Source organism: Alligator mississippiensis, chromosome 6 (assembly GCF_030867095.1).
Source record: "Alligator mississippiensis isolate rAllMis1 chromosome 6, rAllMis1, whole genome shotgun sequence".
Classification (NCBI taxonomy): domain Eukaryota; kingdom Metazoa; phylum Chordata; order Crocodylia; family Alligatoridae; genus Alligator; species Alligator mississippiensis.
The window spans coordinates 100,724,668-100,749,301 of NC_081829.1; the positions used below are offsets into that span (position 1 = coordinate 100,724,668).

The 24,634-nt window shown below is 69.6% G+C and overlaps 5 protein-coding genes across 9 annotated transcripts; 3 read left to right on the plus strand and 2 right to left on the minus strand.

Moving 5' to 3' along the window:
* Positions 1 to 31: 31 nt before the first annotated feature.
* On the minus strand, positions 32 to 1,919 carry AVPI1 (arginine vasopressin induced 1). Its single transcript, XM_059730279.1, has 3 exons — positions 1,397 to 1,919; positions 693 to 1,056; positions 32 to 608 (listed from the first exon to the last, which is right to left on the minus strand). The coding sequence occupies exons 2-3, from the start codon at positions 1,016 to 1,018 to the stop codon at positions 449 to 451; spliced, it is 486 nt and encodes a 161-aa protein (XP_059586262.1). The 5' UTR covers positions 1,019 to 1,056; positions 1,397 to 1,919; the 3' UTR covers positions 32 to 448.
* An 87-nt stretch (positions 1,920 to 2,006) lies between these two features.
* Positions 2,007 to 4,764, plus strand: MARVELD1 (MARVEL domain containing 1). Of its 2 annotated transcripts, none has more exons than XM_019499424.2 (2): positions 2,007 to 4,210; positions 4,444 to 4,648. In XM_019499424.2, exon 1 carries the CDS (start codon positions 2,114 to 2,116, stop codon positions 2,630 to 2,632), a length of 519 nt encoding a protein of 172 aa, XP_019354969.1. In that variant the 5' UTR covers positions 2,007 to 2,113; the 3' UTR covers positions 2,633 to 4,210; positions 4,444 to 4,648. The 2 variants fall into 2 exon arrangements, with proteins under 2 accessions (XP_019354969.1, XP_019354968.2); XM_019499423.2 differs by having other exon boundaries at positions 2,640 to 4,210; positions 4,444 to 4,764.
* A 1,321-nt stretch (positions 4,765 to 6,085) lies between these two features.
* ZFYVE27 (zinc finger FYVE-type containing 27) lies at positions 6,086 to 10,339 on the plus strand. Of its 4 annotated transcripts, none has more exons than XM_059730265.1 (12): positions 6,086 to 6,300; positions 6,385 to 6,455; positions 6,571 to 6,757; positions 6,836 to 6,931; positions 7,298 to 7,410; positions 7,779 to 7,927; positions 8,183 to 8,254; positions 8,493 to 8,513; positions 8,751 to 8,907; positions 9,027 to 9,073; positions 9,323 to 9,404; positions 9,624 to 10,339. In XM_059730265.1, exons 1-12 carry the CDS (start codon positions 6,101 to 6,103, stop codon positions 9,686 to 9,688), a joined length of 1,260 nt encoding a protein of 419 aa, XP_059586248.1. In that variant the 5' UTR covers positions 6,086 to 6,100; the 3' UTR covers positions 9,689 to 10,339. The 4 variants fall into 4 exon arrangements, with proteins under 4 accessions (XP_059586248.1, XP_059586250.1, XP_059586251.1 ...); XM_059730267.1 differs by having other exon boundaries at positions 8,769 to 8,907; XM_059730268.1 differs by lacking the exon at positions 8,493 to 8,513.
* A 1,355-nt stretch (positions 10,340 to 11,694) lies between these two features.
* On the minus strand, positions 11,695 to 13,511 carry SFRP5 (secreted frizzled related protein 5). Its single transcript, XM_059730272.1, has 3 exons — positions 13,031 to 13,511; positions 12,699 to 12,776; positions 11,695 to 12,432 (listed from the first exon to the last, which is right to left on the minus strand). Exons 1-3 carry the CDS (start codon positions 13,509 to 13,511, stop codon positions 12,089 to 12,091), a joined length of 903 nt encoding a protein of 300 aa, XP_059586255.1. The 3' UTR covers positions 11,695 to 12,088.
* A 3,282-nt stretch (positions 13,512 to 16,793) lies between these two features.
* GOLGA7B (golgin A7 family member B) lies at positions 16,794 to 24,527 on the plus strand. The gene is made up of 5 exons (XM_059730278.1): positions 16,794 to 17,099; positions 17,391 to 17,516; positions 22,446 to 22,598; positions 22,997 to 23,098; positions 23,217 to 24,527. The coding sequence occupies exons 1-5, from the start codon at positions 17,088 to 17,090 to the stop codon at positions 23,319 to 23,321; spliced, it is 498 nt and encodes a 165-aa protein (XP_059586261.1). The 5' UTR covers positions 16,794 to 17,087; the 3' UTR covers positions 23,322 to 24,527.
* Positions 24,528 to 24,634: the final 107 nt, after the last annotated feature.

Sequence of the window (24,634 nt, forward strand, 5' to 3'; positions counted from 1 at the left end):
CCCCTTCTCACAGAGCCAGGCCCCTCGCCAGTAATGCTCAGGCTTTTATTAAATACTCAGCTCAAGGCATTAAATAACCCGTAGTGTTTCTCCTCCCGGTGCCGGCTGGGACCAGGTCCCTTCAGTGCTGGGGGAATGCGCGGTTCTGGCTCCCCCATGACGGGGCGCAACCTGGCTGCCCGCAGGTCCGGGGCCCCGGGCAGCTCCTGGCGGTGACCCGTAGGCCCTGGTTAGTGTTGGTGGGGTGGGGTGGGGTGGGGAGGGGATCCTGGCATGGGCTGACCCAGCTTGCATCTGCGCCTAGAGCTTCACCCACCCCTTCCAGGAGCAGGCAGGGTGGGGGCCACTGGCTTGGGCCCTTGCACTTCTCCTCCTGCCCCCAGGGCCAGGGTCGCTGTCCCCTTCCCACCTCCAGCACTCCCCGGCCAGGGTGCACGGCCTGCTCCGCTCAGCGCTGGAGCAGGTGCAGGTAGCCGGACCCCAGCCCCCTTGGCCGCCGGCTCCGGGCTGGTTGCGCGCGCGTGGCGGGGTGCTGCCGGTCCGCACCGAGCCCGCTCAGCCTCCTGGCACCATCGGGGTCTGCGCGGGGGGAACCGCCATCCTCGATCCTGCAAGGGGGCAAAGAGGCAGCGTGAGGGGTGCTGGGCGCTGAGGGGGGAGCATGGCCCAGCCCGCACCGCACCGCACCGCACCGCAGGCTGCTGAGCTGCTCCAGCGCTAGCGCCCCGACGTCGTCCTCGTCCGCCGGGCCCAGCTGGGCCAGCTGTAGCCGCCGACTCCGCCGCGGCGCCCGCAGCCGGTGCAGCGCCCGGGCCACGCGCTGCTCGCCCGCCTGCTCCCACACCAGCCGGGCGCGCTCCTCCGCCCGCGCGTCCCCGCTGCTCCGGAACAGGCTGCTCAGCTCCCGCAGCTCCACGCCCTGGAAGATGTTAGCGGCCGCCTGCTTGCGATGCCGGGGGGCCGGCGCCGGTCCTGGCCCCGCCGGGGGGTCGCGCACCACTGAGGCTGGGGTGCCCATGGGGCCGGGGGGCTGCTCCCTGGGCGCCGGGGCGGGGGCTGCAGGGCGGGAAGGACGGGGCGTGAGGACTGGGGGGCAGCCCGCCCCCTGCCCAGCCAGGGCCACCCTTGACCCCCAGCCCTGGGCCCAAGGTGACCTTTGACCCCGCCCGAGGGCAGGACAGCGGCAGGCCCAGAGCTCCCCTCCCTGCCCCCGGAGCCGCCCGCGCCTGCGCCCGCCTGTGCGCCCGCTCCCGGAGCCATGGCCCAGCCCGCTGAGAGCGGCCGGTGCCGACCGGGATCCGGATCGGGGCTGCTCCCCGCCCCGCCCGGGCCTTGCGGGTGTCCCCTCCCTTTCCCTCCCCGCCCCCGGGGCCGGGATCAGGCCCGCGGCACAGACCTGGCGTTGGCGGCGGCGCGGGGGTGCCCCGGGGCGGGGGCCGGGGCCGGGGCTCCGTGGCCCGGCCGGGCCGTGCTGCAGCACCCGCCGGCGCCGCGCAGCCAATCAGCGGCCGCCGCCGCCCGCCAGCGTTCCGAGCCCGAACGTTGAGACCCCGCCCGGCCAATCAGCAGCTGCGGTGGAAGGGGGGGGCGTGGCCGGGCTTCCCCCGGGGGGGGACACGTGGCGGTCGGGGGCCCCGGGCCAGTGACGTCAAGGCGGGCGGGGGGAGGGGCGCTCGCATAAATGGGGGGCACCGGGGGCGTGGGGGCCAGCCCCCCTGCGGGGCTTGAGCGCGGCACCCCGAGCTCCCCCCTGCCCCGCTCGGGGGCTGGGCCCGGGCCCGGGCCGACGCCAGCCCGGGGGGGCGCACGGCCTGGGGGACCCTCCGTCGGGGGAGTGGGCAGGGCCGCCCCAGCCCCGGGTGAATCCTCCCCACGAGGCACCCAGCGGGCGGGGGTAGTGCGGCCCGGGCCCTGGGGTGCAGCCGGAGCCGCCCTCGAGGGGGCCCGCCCCGGCCCCGGAGCGACGGCCCGGGCACCCGTGCCAGGGGCGGGCGGGGAGCGCGGGCGGGCGGGCGGGCGGGCGGGGAGGGGCGAGAGGCCCCGCGCAGGCAGCGCGCGTCCGTGCGCGCCAGATGTTGGGCGGCTGCGAGGGGAGGAAGTGGCTGCTGGAGCCATGGCTGGGACGGGCGCTGCCGGGGCCCCGCCGCCCGCGCCCCGCGCCGGCCTGAGCCTGCACCGGCCCTTCGTGTGCAGCCCGCTGGGCCCGCTGCGCCTGGGCCAGCTGGTGCTGGGCGCTGCCTTCTGGGTCACGGTGGCGGCCCACAAGTACGAGGGGGCGGCCCACTTCGCCCTCTTCGCCGCCGTGCTGGTCTGGCTGCTCACGCTGGCGCTGCTGGGCCTCAGCCTGCTGGGCCGCTGGGCCCTGGTGCCGGTGCTGGGCGCCCGCTGGCTGCTCACCAACCTGCTGCACGACCTGGTCCTGGGCACCGGGCTGTACGCGGCGGCCGCCGGCATCATGGGCCACAAGGCCAAGCGCTACAGCTACTGCAACGTGCCCGGCTACAGCCAGCCCTGCCTGCACCGCGCCTACCTGAGCGCCGCCGTCTGCGGGGGCATCGCCGCCGGCCTCTACCTGCTCTCCGGCCTCTGGTGCCTGGCGCGGCGCTGCCGGGGCCACCGCGACATCGTCTGAGCCCGCCGCGGCGCGTCCCCCGCCCCCTCCCCGACTGGCACCCCCTCTGCACACGGACGGACGCCCCGACTCCTCGGCACCAACAGACAGACGCACGGACCCCCGCCACCGCCAGGCAGAGGGATGCGCCAACGCTCCCACTGCGGACAGACGGACGCGCCAAACCTCCCACCCTGGACGGACTCGCCAACACCCCTGGACAGACGGACGCACCAAAGCCTCCGCCCTGGACAGACGGACTTGCTAACACGCCCCCTGACGGATGCACACACTGAAACCCACGCCGTGGCTGGACGACATGCGGACCCCCACTCCCTGCCCATGTAGATGGACGGACAACCCCCCACTCAAGACAAGCGGATCTCCCCCAGGCCTCTCCCCACCCCCCAGGGACAGACGGACGCCCCTGCGGAGCACAGCGCCCCAGCGGGACCTCAGCCTCCCTGCCCCACCCAGCACCTCCGGGCAGCGGCCGGAGGGACGGACAGACGGGCACTGGCCGGCCCCAGCCGAAGCATCCAGCTGGTGCTTAAGGTGGAAGCGGCCAGGGCCCTGCCAGGCACTGCGCAGAGGTGGGTGCTGGCCCCGGGGCTGGGGGGGCTCTTCTGCCCCGCTGGCCCCTTGTGCCTGGCGCAGGCAGGGGCAGGTTTGGCCCCGGGCTCTGCCTGCCCTCCCCCCAGCACTACTCTGATCCTGCCCCCTCCTGGGCCCCTCGTGCCTCCTGCCAGGATTGTTGGTGCCACGGAGAAGCCCCAGGCTCAGGATCCGCTGCCCCCTCCCGCAGCACCCCAGTGCCCAGACATTGGGGTCTGCTCCCACCCCCCTCAACCCTCCAGGCCTGGAGCAGCTACCCTCCCTGCGCTGGGGCAGTTCAGACCATGCCTGCTCCCCGAGGGCAGCCCCCAGTGCCAAAACGCAGCCGCCTCTGGGGTGGGGCTGGAACCGGCTGCCGTGCCCCGGGGATGGGGAGCAAGGGATGTGGCCAGGGCCAGGGGGGAGGATGGCAGGCTCCACCTTAAGAGCTCCCTCACCCAGGGCCAGGCTCCCTGGCAGGGCCCCCCTCCGAAGCCAGTGCTCGCTGATTCACTGGGTGGTGCTGGGATGGGCCCAATGCCAGGCAGGGCCGTCCTGGGGCCTGCAGCCAGCCCCTGCGCAGAGGGCAGCTGGCTCTGCTGCACCCTCCGTGCTGGAGCTGGGAGCTGCGGTGCCAAGGCCGGAGGCAGGCTGGCTGTGGCAGCACTCGGGTCCATGTGTGCGGGCATCACCCTGCCGGTGCAAGAGCCTTTGCTGGGAACCCCCTGCTCTGCAGCACCCCGCTGGCAGCAAGGACCGCACTGTACCCGCCTGGCCAGGCGGCATGGCGTGGCCTGCCCCCGCCCCGCGGAGTCCTGCCGGGAGATGGCGCAGCCTGGACTGACCCGTGCTGGAAGGCGCTCATCCTGGGAGGCCCCGGTGCTGCCCAGCGCCCATGATGGGCTGCAGCCAGCGCGCCCCCTGCACTGCTGGGACCTCGCGTGGCGTCTGCAGGGAGGTGGCGCAGGTGGCACCGGAGCCTCGACGGAGCACATGAGGCCTGAGGTGAGGCCCGTGGGCAGGGCAGGGGCTGTTCTACCCGTGGGCTGCAGCCTCCACGCAGCCCCACGAGTGTCACACTTAGTGTCCACGAGGTCGGGGCGCTGTGGTGGGCTGGGGACACGGTGCCAGGGAGGCTGCGGCTGTGGCTGCTGCGGGGCAAAGAGCAGGCGTGGGGGGTGGGGGCAGAGCGCCTGGATGGGCACGCAGCCGCGCTCATCGTGACCTTTCCCTTGCAGGGCCCTGAGGAGCCGCCTGCCCTGCTGCTGCGCCCGACCCCCCGCCTGCTGCGGTGCCACCGGCCTCCCCAGGGCCCCGGAGCCCGCAGCCTGGCTGTGCCCCTTGCAGGGGCTGGAGCCCCGACACCGAGCACCTCGTGCCGCCTGCTGCCCTCGCCCCTCTGCAGCTCCTCCCTCAATAAAGCCGCTTTATCGGTTGGTTTGAGCCGGTCTGCAGGGCTTTCCTGGGGCGGGTCCTGCCTGATGAGCCACTGTGCCAAGTGCACGGATCCGAATAACGGACTGGAATTTGGGCTGGGATTATAGCTATCAGTCCTCCTTGGGCCACCTCCTGGACACCTCTGCGCAGATGGCGAGTAAATCAGTGCCTGGCACGGCCACAGCGGTCTTTGGACCAGATGAAAACATGGTCGAGGCTGTCCTGGAGAGTCCCCCGGTGCCACAGAGGCGTGGCGTGGGGTGGCCCAAGGAGAATTCCTGGCGCTAATCCCAGCCCAAAAGGAATTCCTTATTTGAGCCGTTATACTTGGTGTGGGGGGTATGGGGGCTGCACTTAGCAGCATGGCACGAAGAAACCGCGCTCTGGGCCGTGCAGGACTCTGGTCAGGGGTGTCTGGGGCGTCCAGCGGTGCCACGGAGGCATGGCGCGGGGTGGCCAAGAAGGATTTCCACCTCTAATCCAGCCCCAAAACAGCTCCTTATTCAAGCCATTGCATTTAGTACAGTCGCTGGAGGGAGGAGGGGGGCTTTGCGCTGACAGCGTGGCAGAGCCAAACCGCGCTTCGGGCCGGACAGCGCTCTGGGAGCGTCGCGTGGGGTGGGGTGGGTGCCCCAACAAGGACTCCCATCTCTAACCCCAGCCCAAAAACCAGCTCCCTGTTCGAGTCGTACGGAGCACAGCAGCCGGGGGTGCCAGGGCACGCAAAACCAGGAAAGAGGCACGGCGTGGCGTGGCGTGGCGTGGCGTGGCGTGGCCCAAGAAGGATTCCTGTCTCTCATCCCAGCCTAAACTCCAGTTCTGTCTTCGGGCCCGCGTGCTGGGCGCGGCGTCGGGGCGGGTGTCTGGGGCCAGCCTGGCACGGCCACACCGCGCTTCGGGCGGCAGGTCTGCGGTGGGTCGGTCGGGCTGCTCGGGGCAGCCCCCAGGGAAGCCTGGGGCAGCCCAGGAAGGTTTGGCCCCATAATCCCATGCTATCCTGACCGGGTTTAGGGCTCTACTCGCCCCGGGGGTTGTTACCCTGCCCGGCTCCCTCTCTCCAGCGTGGACTTCATTAGTAACAAGCTTTTATTAAGTCTAGATTAGCTTTGGAAAAGGAGCCGACGACAGCCAGCCCGTGTGCCCGGGGAGGGTCCGCGCCGGGCGGGGGGGGCGCTGTCCCCCGGGGAGGAGGCTGCCCGCGAGCTCCAGCCGCGCCCGAGCCGCTTGCATGCCCCAAGGGGCGGAGCCTCCCGCCGGGCCCCGATTGGCTGCCGCGCGGCGAGTGGGCGGGGCCCCAGGCGCTGCCCGGAGGGAGGCTCCCACTTCCGTCCTGCCAGCCTGAGGGGGGCGCGGCGGCGCGCTGACGCCACGCGCGGGCGGAAGAAGCCCCCTCCTGCCGGAACCCGTTCCCTCTTCTGCCCTTCTCCGGCGGAAGTGACGCGCCAGGCGGAAGCGAGGATGCAGGCGGCGGAGCGCGAGGCGGAGGCGGGGGCGGGGGCGGGGGCGGCCGGGCCCGAGCCCCCCGCCGCGCCGCCCGCGCCGGCCCCCCCCGCGCCGCCGCCCTTCGACCTCTTCCGTCTCGTGACGCGGCGCCGCCGCCTGAGCCTCTACCTGGAGCCGCTGCGGGACGCGGCCCGCGCCGCCCGCGCGCTGCTGCGGTACGAGCCAGCAGGCCGGCCGGCCGGGGGCGGGGCGCTGACCCGGCCCCGCCCCCTAACCCCGCCCTCCCTCCGTGCCCGCAGGTGGCAGCAGCCGCTGTGCTCGCTCCTCGCCTGCCTCGGCCTCAACTTCCTGCTGCTCACACTCAGCCGAGGTGCGGGGCGGGGCGTCGTGCGGGGGGCGGGGCCGTGCCGTGGGGCGGGGCGGGGCGGGGCCGTGCCGTGCCGTGCGGCGCGGCGGGGCTGACGCGGGTGCGGGCCGGCCCGCAGCGGCGTGGTACGGGGTGTGCGCGGCGCTGGTGGCGCTGCCGGCGGCGCTGGGCTACCTGCAGGAGACGTGCCGCGTGCGCCGGCCGCCGCGCGAGCTGGCGCGCAGGAAGCACCACAGCGTGCGGCGCCAGGACCTGCCGCAGGCGCCGCTCTCGCGCTCCGAGGCCATCGCCGAGGTCAAGACCTTGTAAGTGGCGGCGCGGGGTCGGCGGCGGGGTCGGGCCCCGCTGGCGGCGGCCCCTCACGCGCCCTCCTCTCCCCGCAGCCTGATCCAGCTGGAGGCCTTCCTGAGCCACGTGTGCGGGCGCTGCGAGGCCGCCTACCGCGTGCTGCGCTGGGAGGACCGCGCCGCCTCCACCCAGTGAGTCGCCCCGCGGGTCGGGTCGGGGCGCCCGCTCCACACGGTGTTTCAGGCGTGCTCTCGCCCCTCGTTTCCTTGGGGTGAGCGAGGGAGCGCCCTGTCCGCAGACGCCAGCAGGACGAAACGCTTACGTGGCCGCGGGCGTCCTTTCGGCGGCCTGGGTGCCAGGTCGCTGTCTGCTGCAGCTGCCCGGCGCTCGCCTGCCTGCGGTCGTCGCTGGCCGGCCGCGCCGGAGACGCGCGGGGCTGCTCCGAGCCCTCCGAAAACCCGCAGCCTGCCGCAGGGTTGCAGCCCCCTGGCGGGGTTCGTGGGGGAGGCAGGGGCTGCAAGCGGGGGCTGCCCGGTGCTGACCCCCGCTCCCCCCAGGTTCTACGGCGCGCTGCTGGGCTCCATCTGCGTCCTGTACCTGCTGCCGCTCTGCTGGGTGCTCGCCCTGCTCAACAGCAGCCTCTTCCTGGGCAACGCCGAGTTCTACCAGGGTAGGAGCCCGGCTCGGGGCGAGGCCAGGGCCCGGCTGCCCGCGGGGAAGCTGCCTGGGCTGTTTGCAGCGGGGGGGCAGGACTGGGCCCGGCTGTGTCGCTGGCCCCCACCAGGGGGCAGCAGAGGTCCATGGTGGGGTGCAGAGCCAGTGGCAGTGCCCCCCCTCCCCCCCCCCGCCAGACACCCCCAGACCTTGTCCCCGTGCAGGGCAGTCCCGTGGCCTGGGGCCGCGCCAGGAGGCAAGGGTGGCAGTGCGGTGCCTGTGGTCCCTACCAGCCTGGGCCCGTAAAACACGGGGGCAGGTAGGGATCGTGGAGGGGGCTGCTGGGCACGGGACCCACCTGGCTCCGATTCCCTGTCCCCACAGTGGTGCTGGAGTTCAAGGCCACAGTGGAGCAGCAGCTGGGCATCAGGCCCATTGAGAGCCCCTCGACCTCACAGCCGGCTGAGATTGAGGCAGGTGCTGGGGCAGCTGCGCCCCTGCCGGATCGGACCCCCACACCCACCAGTGCCGAGGTGAGGGTGGAGAAGGGTGCAAGGTCATGTCCTGTTTGGGGACCCTTGTGCCACAGGACATCAGTGTCATCGCCGCCCCTCACCCCCGGGCCTGACCTTGGGTATGGTCCCTGCCCTTGACATGGTACATCTCTAGGGTCCTGATCCTGGGAGTCGGTCTAAACACTCCCCTCCCTGGCTCCGCATGGGTCCCATCTGCTCTGTGTCCTGGGGGCTGGGGCAGGGCTGGCCCTGGTGACGCCACCTGTTCCCCAGGACCTGACGCCTGGCAGCGTGGAGGAGGCAGAGGAGGCAGAGCCTGACGAGGAGTTCAAGGATGCCATTGAGGTGAGGGAGTGGGGTGGTAGGCTGCGTTAACACCAAGCAGCAGCTGATGCGCGCGCCAGGCGTGGGGGCTGGGGGTGCTGCACCTGCCTCCAGGTCTGGCAGCAGGCGATGCCAGGAGTGAGCTGGGCCCACAGCTGCTGCCTCAGGCAGGTGCATCCTGGTGCTGGGGGATGTGCTGGTGCCCACTGCTGCCCCACCCATCTCTGCCTTTCCTCTCTGACCCATGCTGCGGGAGCAGGAGAACCAGCTGCTGGGCCTGGTGAGTACCGCGGGGCCCTGCGTGCTCGGCCACAGCCCCGCGGTGCACTTGGGCTGGTCCCCTCCTCCTGCTCTGGCCCTGCAGGTGCATCTCATACATGGTGCCAGGCTGCCTCTGTGCCCTCCTGGCTCCAGGCAGCACTGGTTCTCCCCAGCCTCCGCCCCCTGGGTGGCACGTGGTGGGCAGGGCAGGGGCAGGCGGGAGTTCCCCATGGGCACTGTCTGGCCTGTCCCCAAGGAGCTGCTCTACCCCCAGGAGGACGACGAGAGTTCGCAGTGCTCGGTAGAGTTTGACCTCCCGGACAACGGCTTCCTGAGCAAGAACGAGGTGATCCGCAGCAAGGTGTCGCGCCTCACCGAGCGCCTGCGCAAGCGCTGCCCCTCCAACAACTTCGGTGTGCAGCAGGGGGTCAGGGCGCGTTGCGGGTGGTGCTGGGCACTGCAGGGTTGGGACTGGGTGCTGTGGCCTGGGTGTTGGGCACTTTCCCAGCCTGACCTTGTGCTGTCTCTGCAGGCAGCTGCACCGGTTGTGCTGCCACCTTTTCCGTGCTCAAGAAAAGGGTGAGTTGGTGGTGCCCCCCAGACCTGGGTAGGGCACTGCGGGGGAGGCCTCTGCCTGCCTGGTGCAGCCCCAGGGCTGGACCCTGAGCTCTGAGCTAGGCCTCAGTCCTGCCAGGGCCTGGGGACCTGTCCATAAGAAGGGGGTAGTGGCTCAGCCCCAGCTCCACTCGCAGTGGCTGGTGAGGGCTGGGCTGTTCCCTGCCCGAACACGGCTCCACCCTCCCAAGTCTCACCCGTGTCTGTCCACAGCGGAGCTGCAGCAACTGTGGGAACAGCTTCTGCTCCCGGTGCTGCTCCTACAAGGTGCTCAAGTCCTCCATGGGAGCCACAGGTGAGTGCGTGGTGGGCGTGGGTACTTGGTGGCAGGAGCAGCTCTGTTGCTGTTCCCGTCTCTCCTGGTGGGAATGGGGGAGATCCCGGTTGCTGCTGCCCCGGCAGCCCCGGAAGGAGCAGGGGGGTGCTCGGTGGGAGTGGGAACCATGGCTGTGGTCAGGGCCAGGGAGGGGCCTCCCGGCAGTGGGGCAGCGGGTGTGACGGCCACCCCTTGCAGCTCCGGAGGCGCAGCGGGAGACGGTGTTCGTGTGCGCGCCTTGCAGCCTGGCTCTTGCCAAGTGAAGCATGGCGCATCCTGCCCGGCCCTGCCCTGCCCAGCGCCTGCTGCAGCCGTGAGTGGGGCAGGGGCCTGGCCTGGCCTGGCCTCCCCACGGCTGCTTCCTCTGCCACCTGCCCCTCGCTGCTCTGCAGCCATCCCCGCCCCAGGCCGGGCAGTGCTGTGGGTTCCAGCTTGGCAGCTCCGTTCAGGTGTGTGGGGGCAACAGGCCTAGTGCTGAGCGGAGCCATGGGGGCAGCTGGCCTGTCCTCGCCCTGCCTGGCTAGGTGCCCCCGGCGTCCTCAGAGCCCCGCTAGGCCAGGATGAGAGCGGGGCGTGAGTGAGAGACGGGCTGTCTTTGCAGAGCCCGGGTGGGGCCTGTGATCTCTGGCTGTGGCTGGGGAGGGGGGGTCCCCAGGGCTCTTCCGGGTCTCTGGCCTGGAACCTGCTGCTGGGCACTGGGTCCCTCCCCCCCCCAGGCAGGATGGGACTCGGGAGTCTTGCCCCCTCAGGGGAGCCAGCCTGGTGCAGAGCGTCAAGGCTGGGGCCGTCTGGGTCCCAGAGCAGGTACTCTTGGGGCAGGACCCCCCTCCTCTCCCCAGGCCTGTCTGCAGCTGCTGCTTTGGACCAAGATTAATGTATTAGTGTGTCTGAGACCAATAAAAGCCTCAGCTGGAGCTGGCTTCTGTGTCTGCCTGGCTTGCAAGGGGTGGGGGCTACGGGAGGATGCTGCTGCTGCCTCAGGGGTCCCTTTGCTGTGTCTCCCTGCCCCACCACCCTGGGCAGGGGGTCAGCAGAGTTCTTGGAGGGTGTGGGGGGGGGGTCCTCGGTGTCCCCCGCCTCACCTGTTCAGGGCCGTGTGTTGGGGGTTGCACAGTCCAGTTGCTGCAGCCCTGTGAGGGCTGCCACATCCGCTCCCCGCGTGCTGGTCACTTCTGCAGCCAGGTCAGGACAGCATCTGCCCGAGCTCCAGCTCTGCAGAAAGTGATCTTGGCGGGGGGCAGCGCTGGGCCTACTCGCCAGCTGTGCTGCTGGAGCCCCGTCTGCTGTCCTGTGTTCAGTCTGCTCCCCGGAGCTGCGTCCTCGGGGCTGGTGTCACCAGGACTGCAGGCAGGCCCGTGCTGTGGGGGCTGCGGGCTGGAGGGTGCAGCCCCTGCGTGCTTCCCCTGCCCTGCGGGGGCCCTCGCCTGGGGTTGACCCCGTGTAGGGGCTGAGGGGAGGATGCGCACGTGGCAGCCGTCCCCCTTCGGTGGGTCTGGCGGCTGGCAGGGCTTGGGGCCAGCTCCTGGCTCTACAGAAAGTCTGTCCCGTCCCAGCAGCTCCTGCCTGGAGCCAGCATATGGGACAGTCCCAGGCCCGGCCCGGCCCAGCTTCTCTGCTCTCCCAGGCAGCTGGGAGACTGGGTGGGGGGGAGGGGGACCCTGCTCCCAGGTCTCCCAAACCCTGCTGACCCCCTGGCCAGGCTGTGCCACGAGGCTACCCGCCTGGGCTGCTCCCCCCGTGCTGGCTGGACCTGGACGTGCCCGTCTGGCCGGCCCTGCCTGGCGGCTGCGGGGAGCCTGAGGAATGTGCTGGGTAAACAGCGCTGCCCCCGCCCCGTGTTTACAGGCCCCGGTCCGGGCTCCAGGGTGGTCCTGGCTGGACCCCAGCCCCAGCCGGGGTGGGGCTGTGCTGTGCAAGGGCTTGGAAGCAGCTCCTTGAGCTGGGGGTCTGGCCTGGCCAGGAGGGGCGTGGGCCCTAGGGGGGCCCACTCCTCCCTGGGGTGGGTAGGGGGCTATGGCCAGAGGCTGGGGCTTTTCAGCTTTCACAGGTGGCAACCCGTGCCCTGCCAGCAGCAGTGGGGTCTCCTCTCTGCCTCGCTGCCCTGTCCCTTGGCGGTCCCTGGCCCAGCCCCATGTGCCAGGAGCAGGGGCTGCCCTGGGTGCCCTGTGCCAGGGTGGAGCTGCCCCCCCCAGTGGCACAAGGGCCTGGGGCCCCTTCACCGTGCCCCCACCCAGTGCTTTTACCGAGGAAGTGCAGGGAGCCAAACCCGTCTCGCAGAGCTGGAATTTACTGCAGCGCCGAGTAGGGGGTGAGTGGGGCTGGGGGGAGGGGGAGGCAACGCTGGGGTGGGGTCCGAGTGGGAGCTCCCCTCTGCTGGGGGTGTCTCTGTATTAAGGATTGGACCCTTTTCATTGGGGGCAATGCGGTGGGCGCGCTGTGCCCAGGGCTTGACTTGCCCCCAGGTGCCAGGGGGCCGTGGGGGGCTGAGAGCCAGCTCTGGCCTGGCCCCATGGGTGCGCTGTGGGGCAGGGAGGGGCTGGAGCCTGCAACGGGGGGGCTGGCAGGGATGGGGCCACAACCCACGGTGCTCGCAGGACTCCGGGAGTCGGGGCTTGGAGAGGGGGGCGCAGGCCCAGGGCAGGCAGGTGGCATGGGGCGGGGGGTCAGCGGTGCTGGGCGCTGTGCAGCAGCAGCGGGTGGTAGAGAGGGCAGGGGTAGGAGAACATGAACTTGACGGCGAACTTGACCTCAGGGTCGCGCTTCTGCCAGCGGTAGATGGCGAGCAGCAGCAGGCGCCCGCCCGCCTTGCGGCCCAGCACCAGGAAGCTGCCGCCCAGGTGGTCGAGTTGGGGGCAGGGGCAGGCGCCCGCGTTGCGCATGTGCAGCACCATGCGCCGCGTGTCCTTGCGCTGCAGCGGGCCCAGCTTCAGCACTTTCTTCTTTGGTGCCGCCACCAGCCGCCGCTCTGCGCCCTCCTGCACCACCTCCTTGATGCGCAGCTTCACCACTGCCGGGAGGGGGGGCCGTGACCTGGGGCACCTGGTCGTAGCCCCCCCCCGCCAGCCTGCATGCACCCCCAGGACTGCAGCCCACCCCCTGCCCTGCTGCTTGGGGTAAGACGCGCAGGCTTGGCCAGGCCCTGCTTTTCTGGGGTGGGAACATTGAGGCCCTGGGGGAGCTCCCAGCCCTGGACCCCCCAGGAGGGGCTGGAAGGAGGTGCCCTGGGTCTGAGGCAAGGAGCAGCCCCCCACCCCCGCGGCCATCGGCACTCACCGAAGTCGCTGGAGCACATCTGCTCCATCATGCCATCTGCCTTGTGCTCCACCTCGCACTGCGGGCACAGCCGGGGCACTGGATTGGAGACATGCATGTGTCAGGGGTGCTGGTGTCTGCTGCCCCTCTGCCGGGAGCCAGGCCAGGGGCGGGACTGGGGCTCTGGCTGAGCCTCAGGGTGGTCAAGCCCAGCTCACGCTGCCCCAGGTCCCTCCCTTGCCCCCTGTGCAGCTCCTCACACCTGCACTGCCCACCCCACTGCAGTCCTCTGGGGTGGAGGGCAGCAAGGCAACGGTCTCAAGATGCACCGGCTATGCCCCCTGCCCCATTACCTGGGGGTGCGGTGACCTGGCTGTGGCCGAACTGCACGGCGATGCAGAGGCCGTGGTCGGGGGGGAACTGGGCGCAGTGCAGCATGTCGGGCCAGGGGAAGCCGTAGGACTCCATGACGGGGGCGCAGGCGTCACGCACGACCTCGCAGAGCGAGCGGCAGGGGTAGACCGGCCGCTCCAGGCAGACGGGTGCGAAGAGGGCGCAGAGGAAGAGCTGCGTGTCCGAGTGGCAGCGCTTGGCCAGCAGCGGCACCCAGCTGCCCGCCTGCTGCTTCACCTCGGCCAGCGAGTCGTGCTCCAGCAGGTTGGGCAGCCGCATGCGCTTGTAGCCCACGTCGTGGCACAGCTGCAGGTCGCCCGGGATGTCCACGCACTGCGGCGCCTTGGCCGAGAACCGCCCGTAGGCCTCGTAGCTGGGCCCCGCGCCCACCGCCCCGCTCACCACCAGTGCCAGGGCCAGCAGCCCCGGGCCGCCCCCCATGGCCGACCCCGGAGCCTGCGCGTCTGTGCGGCCCGAGGGAGGGAGCCGGCGCACTGGGCGCTGGGCTGGCGCAGCGGGGAGTGGAGTCGCAGCTGCCAGGAGCTGCCTGCTCCGGCCCCTCGCACCTCCCACCTCCCCCTCCCGCCTGCCCGGCCCAGCCAGGCACACTGCCCAGCTCCTTGTCCTGGGCTTCCCTCTGCTCCCGCGGCCCCAGGCCTGGCCGTACCGCGGGGCTGCCCCAGGAGAGCCCTACTGCCTCCTAGCACCCGTCCAGCCCTGCTTTGCCCTCGTGCTCTCTGTGACATGGGCACCGAGAGTACTGGGCTCTGTCCTTGCTCTGGGGACCATGCCCTTGACCAGAAGCTGGGCCCAGGCTGGTCTCATTTGCACGTTCATTACCCCCATCCGTAGGGAGAGCATGGGTCACCCCATGCTGGGCTGCAGCTTCGCCGGCCGCATGCGACGAGCTGTGCGTGCAGAGCAGGACGGTTTGGCATCGGCCCTGGCACAGGGGTCTGGCTGGGTGCTGGCGTGGAGGAGCCGGGGGTGTGCGAGGGAGGCCTGGCCCCAGGGCCCCTCTGCAGAAGGAAGGACCCCCAGCCTGGGGGCCCCTCCTGGGCTCTCTGCAGCTCCCATGACCCCCCCAGCAGCAGGACGTTGGTGGCCATGGCCCCCCTCTATCCTGCGGGTGGAGGCGATGCCTGGGGCTGTCAGGGGTGACTGTGTTGTGAGGCTCAGAGGTCAGAGACAGGCTTTGTCTGGGCTGGTTTGGACAGAGATGATCTCTTGTTCGCAAGACAGTGCAAGCATCTGTGTGTGTGTGTGTGTGTGTGCATGCATGTGCACATGACTGCTTGTGCACGTGTGACAGTGGATGCATGTTCATGGGTGTGCATGAATGCAACTTAGAGTATGCATGCCCCAGCTGAGTGCAGGGTGCAGAGAGCCTGGGGGAGGGAGGGCCCCTGTGTCTGGCTCTGGGGCGTGGCCGCGTGGTGGCTGGTGTGCGTGTAGCCCCAGCTGGGTGGCGTGAGGGCAGAAGCAGTGCCACGTTCACCAGCCACCGCACTGGGGCCTCTGCCGGGGCACCAAGTCCCAGGGAATGGTGCTTGCTGGGGTCCCCAGGGCCGCGCCGGCTCTGTCCTGGGCCCACAGCCGGCCCTCGGGGCGGGGGGACCACTCTGACCCAGACCAGGAGCGAGGAGCTGCCCCCGGCTGCCTGCGCCCACCCCTGCAGCTGTCTGTGCTCCTGCCAGCTGGCCCCATGCCCCGTCTGTCTGTCACGACGCCTTCATTAGAGCAGCCGAGCCGCTTGGCAGGGCTCTCCACCGCTGCAGCAGGGCTGGGCGGCCCCGTGCCCAGGCCCGTGCCCCATACCCCTGCCCCGGGGCTTGGGGATGGGCCAGTGGCATATGGGGGCTGCCTCCTCCTGGGGTGGGTTGGGGGTCCCCAGCCCCATGCAGGGCAGCAGCTGCAGGGAAGCTGGTGTCTGCTGCACCCCGGCCCGGCCCCACCTGTGCCTGTCTGTCCTGCTGAGTGACGCCCCGGCCCCGCGCGGCTCCCTGGGAGAGCGGAGCCAGACACCGGGAGCAGGGCCCGGTGCCGATGGGGGCGGTCGGCTCCACGGGGGGCAGCGCGGCACCCGCAGCCGGGGACTGCGGGGGCAGGCAGGTAGGGCCCCCGGGTGCCACGGGCAGGGCAGGGGTGTCAGGGCTGGGGCAGTTTTGGGGCCATCTCAGGCCTGGGGGCAGCCCCTTCCCCAGGTGCAGTCTCTGCCCCGGTGCCTCTGGCCCTGCTGGTCTCTGCCTCCAGCCCCGGCCCCTGCAGTGACCCGTGTCCCCCATGCTGTGCTGTCTCAGCCTTGGCCAGCTGGACCTAGACACAGGGGGAGGATGCGGGGGGTGCTGGGCCCTGGTGTGTGGGGCGCTCAGGGCCAGGATGTTTTCACCGGGCTCCTGTGGGCTGCAGTCGTGGCCCCACAAGTGGGACGTGGGTGTCCAGCTGGCCACATTGGGCCCTGGGTTGAGCCCTGTCTCAGGTGGCTGACACGGCTGTGCATGTCCTATTCCCCCCCCCCCCACCTTTGCCCCACCAGGCTCCCACATGTCCCCTCCCTCAGGGACATGGGCCTGGCCCCCGACTGCTGGGGCGGCGAGGCAGGGCCAGACGCTGGGCCTTGGTGTGCGGAGGCTGCGGCCTGTGATTCTTGGGGCTCCAGCCGGGTCCCCCTCCCCGGGCTCTGGCTCTAGCACTTGCAAGGGGCTGTGCCTGGGTCCTAGGGATGAGCCCGGGGGCCTCCAGAAACTCCCACAGGCTCCTGGGTCAGGGCAGCCTGTGGTGGGGCTCAGGCATCCCATCCCCGTGCCCCCCTGGCCCACGCCGCGTATTGCCCACGGATGTACCCGGCTGGAGAAGCAGCCTCCTGCTGCCAGTGAATGGATGCCCCCCATTGAGCTGGGGGAGCCCGCGGTGCCCGGCCATGGCTGTGTTGGTGGATGCCAGGGGCTGGCTCCTTTCCTCCACCTTCGGCTTTGCGCAGGAAGCCGTGGCCTGGGCTCAGCGAGGGAGCTGGAGCCGGGGCTGGGGGTGCTCTGCCTGGCTCTGCCCCAGCTCCTGGGCATGAAGCCGGCGCTAAAGGCATCCCAGGGGCTGCAGGTGCGGCTGCCTCCCTCCCTCCTCCCACGCACCTGGCGCCTCTGGAAAGGTCATCAACTCATCTCCTGCAGCTCCCAAATGTCACCAGCGTCACCGGGGAGGGGGGGGGGCACCAGCAGGCGCCCCTGGGTGCGAGGTACCACCCCCCGGCCCCGGCCGAGGCACCTGGGCCCTGCCGGCCTCGCTGCTTTGAAGAGGAGCCAGAGCTGATGAGGCTGCAGCTGTGCGAGCGGGGTGGGGGCCAGGCACACAGCCAGCACCGCCGGCAGCGCGGCAGCATGAGGCCTCTGGCCTGGGCCTGGGCCTGCGTGTCCCCGGCTGCCCGCGGGGCCTTGCCGGAGCCAGGCCCCTGCGCCCTTCCCCGGCCACCGCTGTCCCCGCGCAGCGGCTGCAGGCCAGGCCGATGCAGGGCGCGGGGCTGCCCCTGCTCGCGGAGGGCGGAGGGCGGTGCCTGGCGCGTGGCCCGCGCCCTGCTGCGGCAGCGCTGCCCCGGCTCCCGTGCCCCGTGCCCCTTGCCCGGCGGGGTGCGGAGCGGGGCGCACGGCCGGCCCCGCGCGTCCTGCCACGGCGCCCCGCAGCCCCGGCCTGCTCTCGGGCCCGGGCAGCCCGTGCGCGGGGCGGGGCGGGGTCAGACGGGGCGGCCGCCCCGCCCCGCGCCGCGGCTCCTCCCCCGCGTCCAGTCCCGCGGGCTGAGCCGGGCCGCGCCGCGTCGCGCAGCTGCGGGGGCGCCCCGCACTCCCCGCAGCGCGGCGGCCCCCGGCCCCCGCCCGCACCCGCGCCCCGGCCCGGCCCGGCCCCGCCCGCCCGCCCGCCGGCGCCGCCGCAGCCGCAGCTCCAGCTCCAGCTCCAGCCCCTTCCGGCCGCGCGGAGCCGGCAGCACCGCGGACAGCGGCGGAGCAGGCGCCGGCCACCGCGCGCACCATGGCCACCGAGGTGCGGCCTGGGCGCGGGCGCGGGCGCGGGCCGGGGCCCGGCTTGGTGCGGGGCTGAGGCCGAGGATTGGTGCGGGGCCGGCGGTTGGTGCGGGGGCGGAGGCGCGCTGCGGGGCTGGGGTCAGTGGTAGCCGGGGGTGCTGGGGGTCCGTCTCCTGCGGGGCAGGGCCGCATCGTGGCCGCGGCCGGGGGTGCTGAGTGGCGGCCGGCAGGGGGGCCGGGCCAGGCGGCGGCGGTGGTGCTGGGCGCAGTGCCGGGGGGGCGGCTGACCGGCCCCTGCCCCCCGGCCCAGGTGCACAACCTGCAGGAGCTGCGGCGAAGCGCCTCGCTGGCCACCAAGGTCTTCGTGCAGCGCGACTACAGCGACGGCACCATGTGCCAGTTCCAGACCAAGTTCCCCCCGGAGCTGGACAGCCGGGTAGGTCCCCTCGGCCGGGCAGGGGCTCTGGGGGCCAGTGCCTGTCTGCCTGGGAGGCTCGTGCTGTGGCCCCTGCGGCCCCCAGTGCCCCCCGCTCTGCCAGGGCAGCAAGGAGCTGGGCCGTGGTCAGCTGGGACCGGGGTCAGGGTCGGGGCCTGGCTGGGGGTTTGTGGGGGGCCAGGGTTGTGCAGGGTGCTGGGGGCTAGCCAGGTGCTGAATGCTCTGTTGTTCTGCCAGAGAAGAAAGGGTTAACACGCTTGTGTGTGCACACGTGCCCATGCATTTGCATCCACATGCACATGCTCATGCATTCACACACACATACACACACATGCACATGGATTTACACCCATGCATCCACTCACACACATGCACACATGCATATATTCACATGAATTCACACACATGTGCGTGCACACACCTATGCGCGTGCACACACCTTTGCATGTGTACTCACATGCACGTGCACTCACACATGCACACACACACACATGCATATGCACACACAGCACTACCCCAGCATGAGTGCCCCCCCCCCCCCGGGTAGCACAGCCCCCATGCTGCCACACTGCCCCAGCCATGCAGGTTCCTCTTAGGCTCCCAGCACCGCTCAGGAGGCCACATCGAGTCCCACCCCTGGCTCGTGGCAGGAGCAGCCCTGACTAGTGCAGGGCAGGCGAGGGTGGGTCCAACCCCAGGATTCCCCTCTGGGGAGCTGGGCCATACTGGGGCACTGTAAGATCCTTTTTGGGGTGCTGGGGGGGGGCGGTGCAGTAGCGGGTGTGCAAACACCTGCACCTGATGCATGAGGCCAGCCCAGAGGTGTCAGACGGGGTCCACAGGGTCTGCTGTGACCGGCCCCAGGTAGAGCAGGGGGATGAGAGCCCGGCCTGCGCCCTGCCCCTGCCAGGTCAGGAGGTGGTTGTTAAAATGCACTGAGATGAAGGAAGGATGCAGAGGAAGGCAAACCCCCCAGTGCGACCAGTCTGAGCAAGGGGAAATCCCTTCCTGCCCCAGTGCAGCTGGGGCTGAGCCTGAGCGCAGGGGCAAGACCCTCCAGCCAGGACCCTGCGGGGTCGGTGCCAGCGGGAGCATTGGCACAGCCTAGCCCCAGCCCCAGCCTGGGCTGCAGCTGGCATCCAGTGCTGGTGAGCAAGGAGGGAAAACCCTGAGTCCTGTAGCAACAGCAGAGGAAAAACATCACCTCCTGGCCCCATGAAGCAGCCAGCAGAGCCCAAAAGCCTGGGAAACACCAGGCCCATCCGCTCTGCCCTGCAGCCTGGGGACGTCAGGCAGGACCCGCACATCCTCCCGACTGCAGAGCCAGCAGTGCCCTGCCTGTCACCTCTCCCCCTCCACGAACTGGTCCCTGCTCTTTAATCCTGTTCTGCGACCAGGCTGGGTGTGGGGCTCTGCTTGCCCTCCGATTTCCTCCTGCTCTGGGTCGCAGAGCTCTTCTTGTGGTCTCCAGATGTGCTTGAGGAGGGCTGGCTTCCAACTGTGGCTCTTCACAGCCTGCTGCGGGCTCAGCTGCTCCCAGACCAGCCCTGCCCAGTGCTCGTCCAGCCCCTGCTCAGACACCTCCAGTAATGGAGAGTCGACACCTTCCCCGGCATCTCTCCCACTGCCTCCCTGCTCAGACATCTCCTGGGAGTCCCCTGATCATGGGGGACTTCAATCCCCCTGACCTCTGCTGGGAAGGCAATACAGCAGTGCACAGGCAAGCCAGGATTGTTTGGAGCATTTGGGGGACAAGAAACTGTCGTCGTGGATTCACCAGGGGCATGATGTCGGACCAACCTGATGCCTTCTACGAGGGGGTGGCTGGCTCTGTGGATGCGGGCAGACCGGGGGATGTGGTGTACCTGGATTTTAGCAAGGCTTTTGATACAGTCTGCCACAGCATTGTCGCAGGTGAGCTAAGGAAGTACGGGCTGGATGACTGGACTGTGAAGGGGACAGAAAACTGGCTGGAGCATCGGGCTCAGAGGGTAGTGATCAATGGCTCAATGTCTAGTTGGCAGCCGGTATCAAGTGCAGTGCCCAGGGGTCGGTCCTGGGGCCGGTTTTGTTCAATGTCTTCATCTGCAACCTGGAAGATGGGATGCGGTGCACCCTCAGCAAGTCTGCAGATGAACCAAGCTGGGGGATGTAGTAGATACGCTGGAGGGTAGGGCTAGGATTCGGAGTGACCTGGACACGTTGGAGGACCGGGCCAAAAGAAATCCCGTGAGGTTCAACAAGGACAAGTGCAAAGTCCTGCACCGAGGAGGGAGCGATCCCCTGCACCGGTGCAGGCTGGGGGCGACGGGCTGGGCAGCAGCTCTGCAGAAAGGGCCTGGGGGGACGGGGGACAAGAAGCTGAACAGGAGCCAGCAGTGTGCCCTTGTGCCAGGAAGGCGACCGGCATCCTGGGCTGCAGGGGTAGGAACGATGTCAGCAGATGGAGGGCAGTGATCCTTCCCCTCTATGCAGCACTGGGGAGGCCACATCTGGAGTCCTGTGTCCAGCTGTGGGCCGCCGCTACAGAAAGGATGTGGACACGTTTGAGAGAGTCCAGCGGAGGGCAATGAAATGGCTGTGGGCTGGGGGACAGGACTGGTGAGGGGACGCTGAGGGAACTGGTGTTGATTGAGTCTGGAGAAGGGAAGACTGAGTAGGGATTGAATAGCAGCCTTTAGCTCCCTGCCGGGGGGCTGCAAAGAGGATGGAGCTGGGCTGGTCTCAGTGGGGGCAGATACAGGACAAGGAGCAATGGGCTCAAGCTGCAGCAAGGGAAGTTGAGGGTGGATATTAGGAAGAATCTTCTCGGTAGGAGGGTTGTAAAACACTGGAGCAGGCTCCCCAGAGATCAGGGAGAAGCTCTATCCTTGGAGGTTTTCAAAACCCAGGTAGGTCAAGCCTTGGCTGGGATGATGGAGCTGGGGCTGGTCCTGCTTGGAGTGGGGGCTTGGACTAGATGTGACCCCCTGAGGTCCCTTCCAGCCCTCGTTGTCTATGATTCTGTTATTTGAAGTGCTTCAGTCTAAACCTGCTTTGCTGCAAGTTCAAGCCCTTGCTGCGCATCCTGCTCTGCGGCAGGAGAGAACAGGGGCTTTCCCTCTTCTTCGTGGCAGCCCTTCAGGGACTTGCAAGCTACTCTCATGTCCCCTCTGCAGCACCTCACGTGCCCAGTTCTTCCAAGCCCTCCTCATTGGACTTGCCTTCCAAGCCCTTGATCACCTTTGTCTCCCGCCCCGGACACTCTCCAACTTCTCCATGTCCTGTTTAAAATGCAGCGCCCGGAACAGCACTAATGCTCCCTTTGAGGCCTGCCTGAGCGACATCAGGAGTGCACTTCAGAAGGCTCTTGCTAGAAGGGGAAGCCGGGCTGGAGGCTGCAGGATGAAGCTCAAGGCTGACACATGCGAAGTGCTGCACGTGGGGAAGAAGGATCACAACACAAGTAGGAGATGGAGGACACCTGGCTGGGTGGCAGCGCTGCGGAGAAGGAGCTGGGAGTCCTGGTGCAGCCAACTCTGCCCTGTGATGCAGCTGCTCAAAAGGACAACGCGGTTTTGGCTGCATCAATAAAATAGGAGCATGAGGTGCAAGACAAGGGGGGTGCTGGGGCCTCTGCTTGGCATGGCCCAGGCCTCAGCTAGAGCTTGGTGTGTTGTTCTGGGCTCCATTTTTACATGAATGTGGAGAAGTCAGAGAAGGTCCAAAGGCAGCAACATGATGATCAATGGCTTGGAAGGTAAAGTCACGGGAGGAGAGGCTGAAGGAGCTGGGCAATGCATGTTCAGCTTGTGGAAAAGGTATTTAAGAGAGGACATGAGAGCGGTCTGCAAATCCCTGCGGGGCTGGGCTGCCAGAGAGAAGAGGGAAAGCAGAGATGAGGACATGGAGCAGCGGCTTGAAGTGGCAGCAAGGCAGGTTTAGTTTGGAGACCAGGAAGCACTTGGGCACTGCTGTCAGAGCGTGGCAGCCGTGGCAGAGACGCCAGGGAAGGGGTGAGCTCTCCACTGCTGGGGGTGTTTGAGAGGAGGCCGGGTAAGCCTTGGGCAGGGAGGATCTAGGAGCAGCCGTGCCTGGAGCGCGCTGTGAAGAGCAGCGGCTGGAGGCCCAGGACCCCGCTCCAGACACACGTGGCTGGGAGATGATGAGAAGAGCTGCAGCCCAGCGCAGAGGGTGTTGGGGGACCGTGCTCAGCGGCAGGAGAAGGAAGCAGAGCTCGCAGGGGCCTGGTGCTGCCAGGAGGTTAAAGGCACCGGGGTAAGCTCATGGAGGGGACACGGACAGGGGAGCTCTGGCCCCGCAGTCAGGGTGGATGTGCGGGTCCTGCTTGCTGGCCTCAGGGCAGAGCGGAGGGGCCTGGGGTCTCCCAGGCTTCTGGCTCTGCAGGCTGCCTCGTGTGGGACTTGCCCTCTTCTCTAGCTGCAGGTGTCAGGGGGCCGAAGCCTCCCCCCGAGGCGCTGGTGCTGCAGCCCGGGCTGGGGATGGGGCTGGGCTGCGCCAGTGCTCCTGTGGCACCCACCCCGCAGGGTCCTGGTGGAGGGTCTGGCCCCCGCGCTCAGGCTCAGCCCCACACTGCACTGGGGCAGGAAGGGATTCCCCCCTGGTCAGACTGGTCACACTGGGGGGTTTTGCCTTCCTCTGCAGCGGAGGCACAGCCTGGGCCTGGGCTCTCTGCAGCGCCCACGACCCCCCGGCAGTAGCAGGACATTGGTGGCCGTGCCCCCCTGTATCCCAGGGGTGACTGTGTTGGACGTGGGGTTTGTCCGGGCTGGTTTGGACGGGGCTGGGCTGGCTGTGACCTCGCAGGTCGCCGCGGCTTTGATCTTCTGACCCTAAGGCTGGGGCAGTGCGGGGCGAGGGGAGCTGCTGGGGCTGCCCGGCTCCATGCCTGTGCCCTGCGCCCCTCACCCACCCTCCCCACCCCCTCAGATCGAGCGCCAGCTCTTCGAGGAGACGGTGAAGACCCTGAACAACTACTACGCTGAGGCCGAGAAGATTGGGGGCAGCTCCTACCTGGAGGGCTGCTTGGCCTGCGCCACCGCCTACTTCATCTTCCTCTGCATGGAGACGCACTACGAGAAGGTCGGGCTCCCTGGTGAGGGGCAGGGAGGGCGCAGGGGCAGCCAGGGCCAGGGGAACCAGGCAGTTGAGCTCCCAAAGGGGTGAAATCCAGCACATCACTGCTGCCTCAACAGGCAGCCTTGCCCAGTGGGTAGAGCAGGCAGCACGGGCGGCCAGGACACCTGGGTCCTGCCCATGGCTGCAGGAGGGGAGGGGATGGGGGGGCGGCCAGGACTCCTGGGTCCTGCCCTGGCCGTGGAGGGACCTGGGCGGAGGATGAGCCGCAGGCCAGTCTCGGGGCGCAGCATTGTGTCTGAGCGCAGCGGGGCTCGGCCGGCCCAGGGATCGGTGCCTTGGCCCCGGCTGGCAGGGGCTGGGGGCTGCAGGGCGGCCTGCTCCACGTGCTGTGTCCTCGGCAGGTGCTGAAGAAGATCTCCAAGTTCATCCAGGAGCAGAATGAAAAGATCTACGCGCCGCGGGGGCTGCTGCTCACCGACCCGCTGGAGCGCGGCATGCGGGTCGTATCCTCCTGGGCAGCGGGCCCTGCGGGGGCAGGGGGGCCTGGGGGGGCTGGGCTGGGCTGGGGGAAGTGGGGGGGAGCTGCCAGCCCGTGGGTCCGTCCTTAGCCGTGTGGCGCAGATCGAGATCTCCATCTACGAGGACCGCTGCAGCAGTGGCAGCTCCAGCAGCTCCAGCTCCAGCTCCAGCAGCGGGGGCGGCGGGGGCGGCGCGGGGGCACGGTGACTGGCAGCGAGTCCCTGCAGGAACCTGTCCTGCCGGGACGAAGGCCGCGCCGAGGTCCGCAGGCTGCGCTACCAGAGCACCCGCTTCTGAGCCTTCTGCCCCCAGCCCTGGGGGGCACCTCTTGCTGCCCGGGGCCTGGAGGGGGGCAGGGGGCCAGGGACTGCCTGCAGAAGCCCCCTGGCACTGGGCCTGGCACCTGCTGGGGTCAGTGGCTGGTGCCGGGACAGGGGTCCCCTGTAGAGCCACGCGGCCTGTATCCCCTCATTCCCAGCACGACCGGGCACCTGATCCCTCACGTTGCCAGGATCAGGCCCTGCCCGGGCTGGGAGGGGGCAGAGGAGGCAGCTGTGGGGGCCGCTGGCTCTGATGCCTGGGGCACCCCCTGCCCTTGTCTCCTTGCTGCTCTGCTCCTGCCACCCGTGCCAGCCCTGCCTGGTGCACAGCGGGCACAGCCTTGGCCCTGGACCCCGCGGCCTCTTCACGTAGGTGCCCGGCTGGGCGAGGGCCTGCCCGGCCGCCTGGCTCCCACCGTCAGTGTTACCCCTCCCCACATCTCGGTGCGTGCCCTGTCCAGCATGGTGCCGCCAGCCCCGACGCACACGCTGTGTCTGGCTGCTCAGTGCCAAAGCTGGGGCAGGGCTGGGGCAGGTGCTGCGGGCGCGGGGTGGAAGGGGGAAGCCTGGGGCATGTCTGCCTGCCCGCCCCAGCCCTGCCCTGCCCTCCCTGCATGACCCCGTCTCTGCCCCGCCACCCCGTGCCCAGGCCGGCAGTGCTGCTGCCACCCCGGTGCCTGGGCTGCACGCCGGGGTCTCCGTCCCACCATGTCTGTCCATGTGCCCCCATGAAAGGTCAAAGGTGAAGTGCTGACCCCAAGGAAGGGGGAGGCGTGACCCCCACTCCCCGCTGCCCTGCCCCGCGCGGCCCAGGGGTCCCTGGGCACTGGAGCTCCTGCCGTCCAGCCGGGCATGGCCTGAGAGCTGCCCCCGCCCCCACCCTGAGGGGCTGGGAGGGGTCCGGGCCCGTGCCCAGCCCGTCATGGACCGGGAGGGGCAGCTGGACGTGGGAGCCTGGGCTGGGCTGACGCTGCCCCCGGAGGGGTCGCCAGGCAGGTGCGGGGGGTCCTGGCCCTGCTCCCTGGCCGGGGCCACATGCCCGCGGGGAGACCCCACTACACCTCATGCCACAATAAACCTCCTGCTTCTCCCAGCCACCGCCGCCGCGTCCTCCTGCAGCTGCGGGGAGGGGCGAGGGGGTATTGGGGTCGCTGGCTCTGGGGCAGGTAGGAACCGGGGCGCCCATTTCTGAGCGGCCCA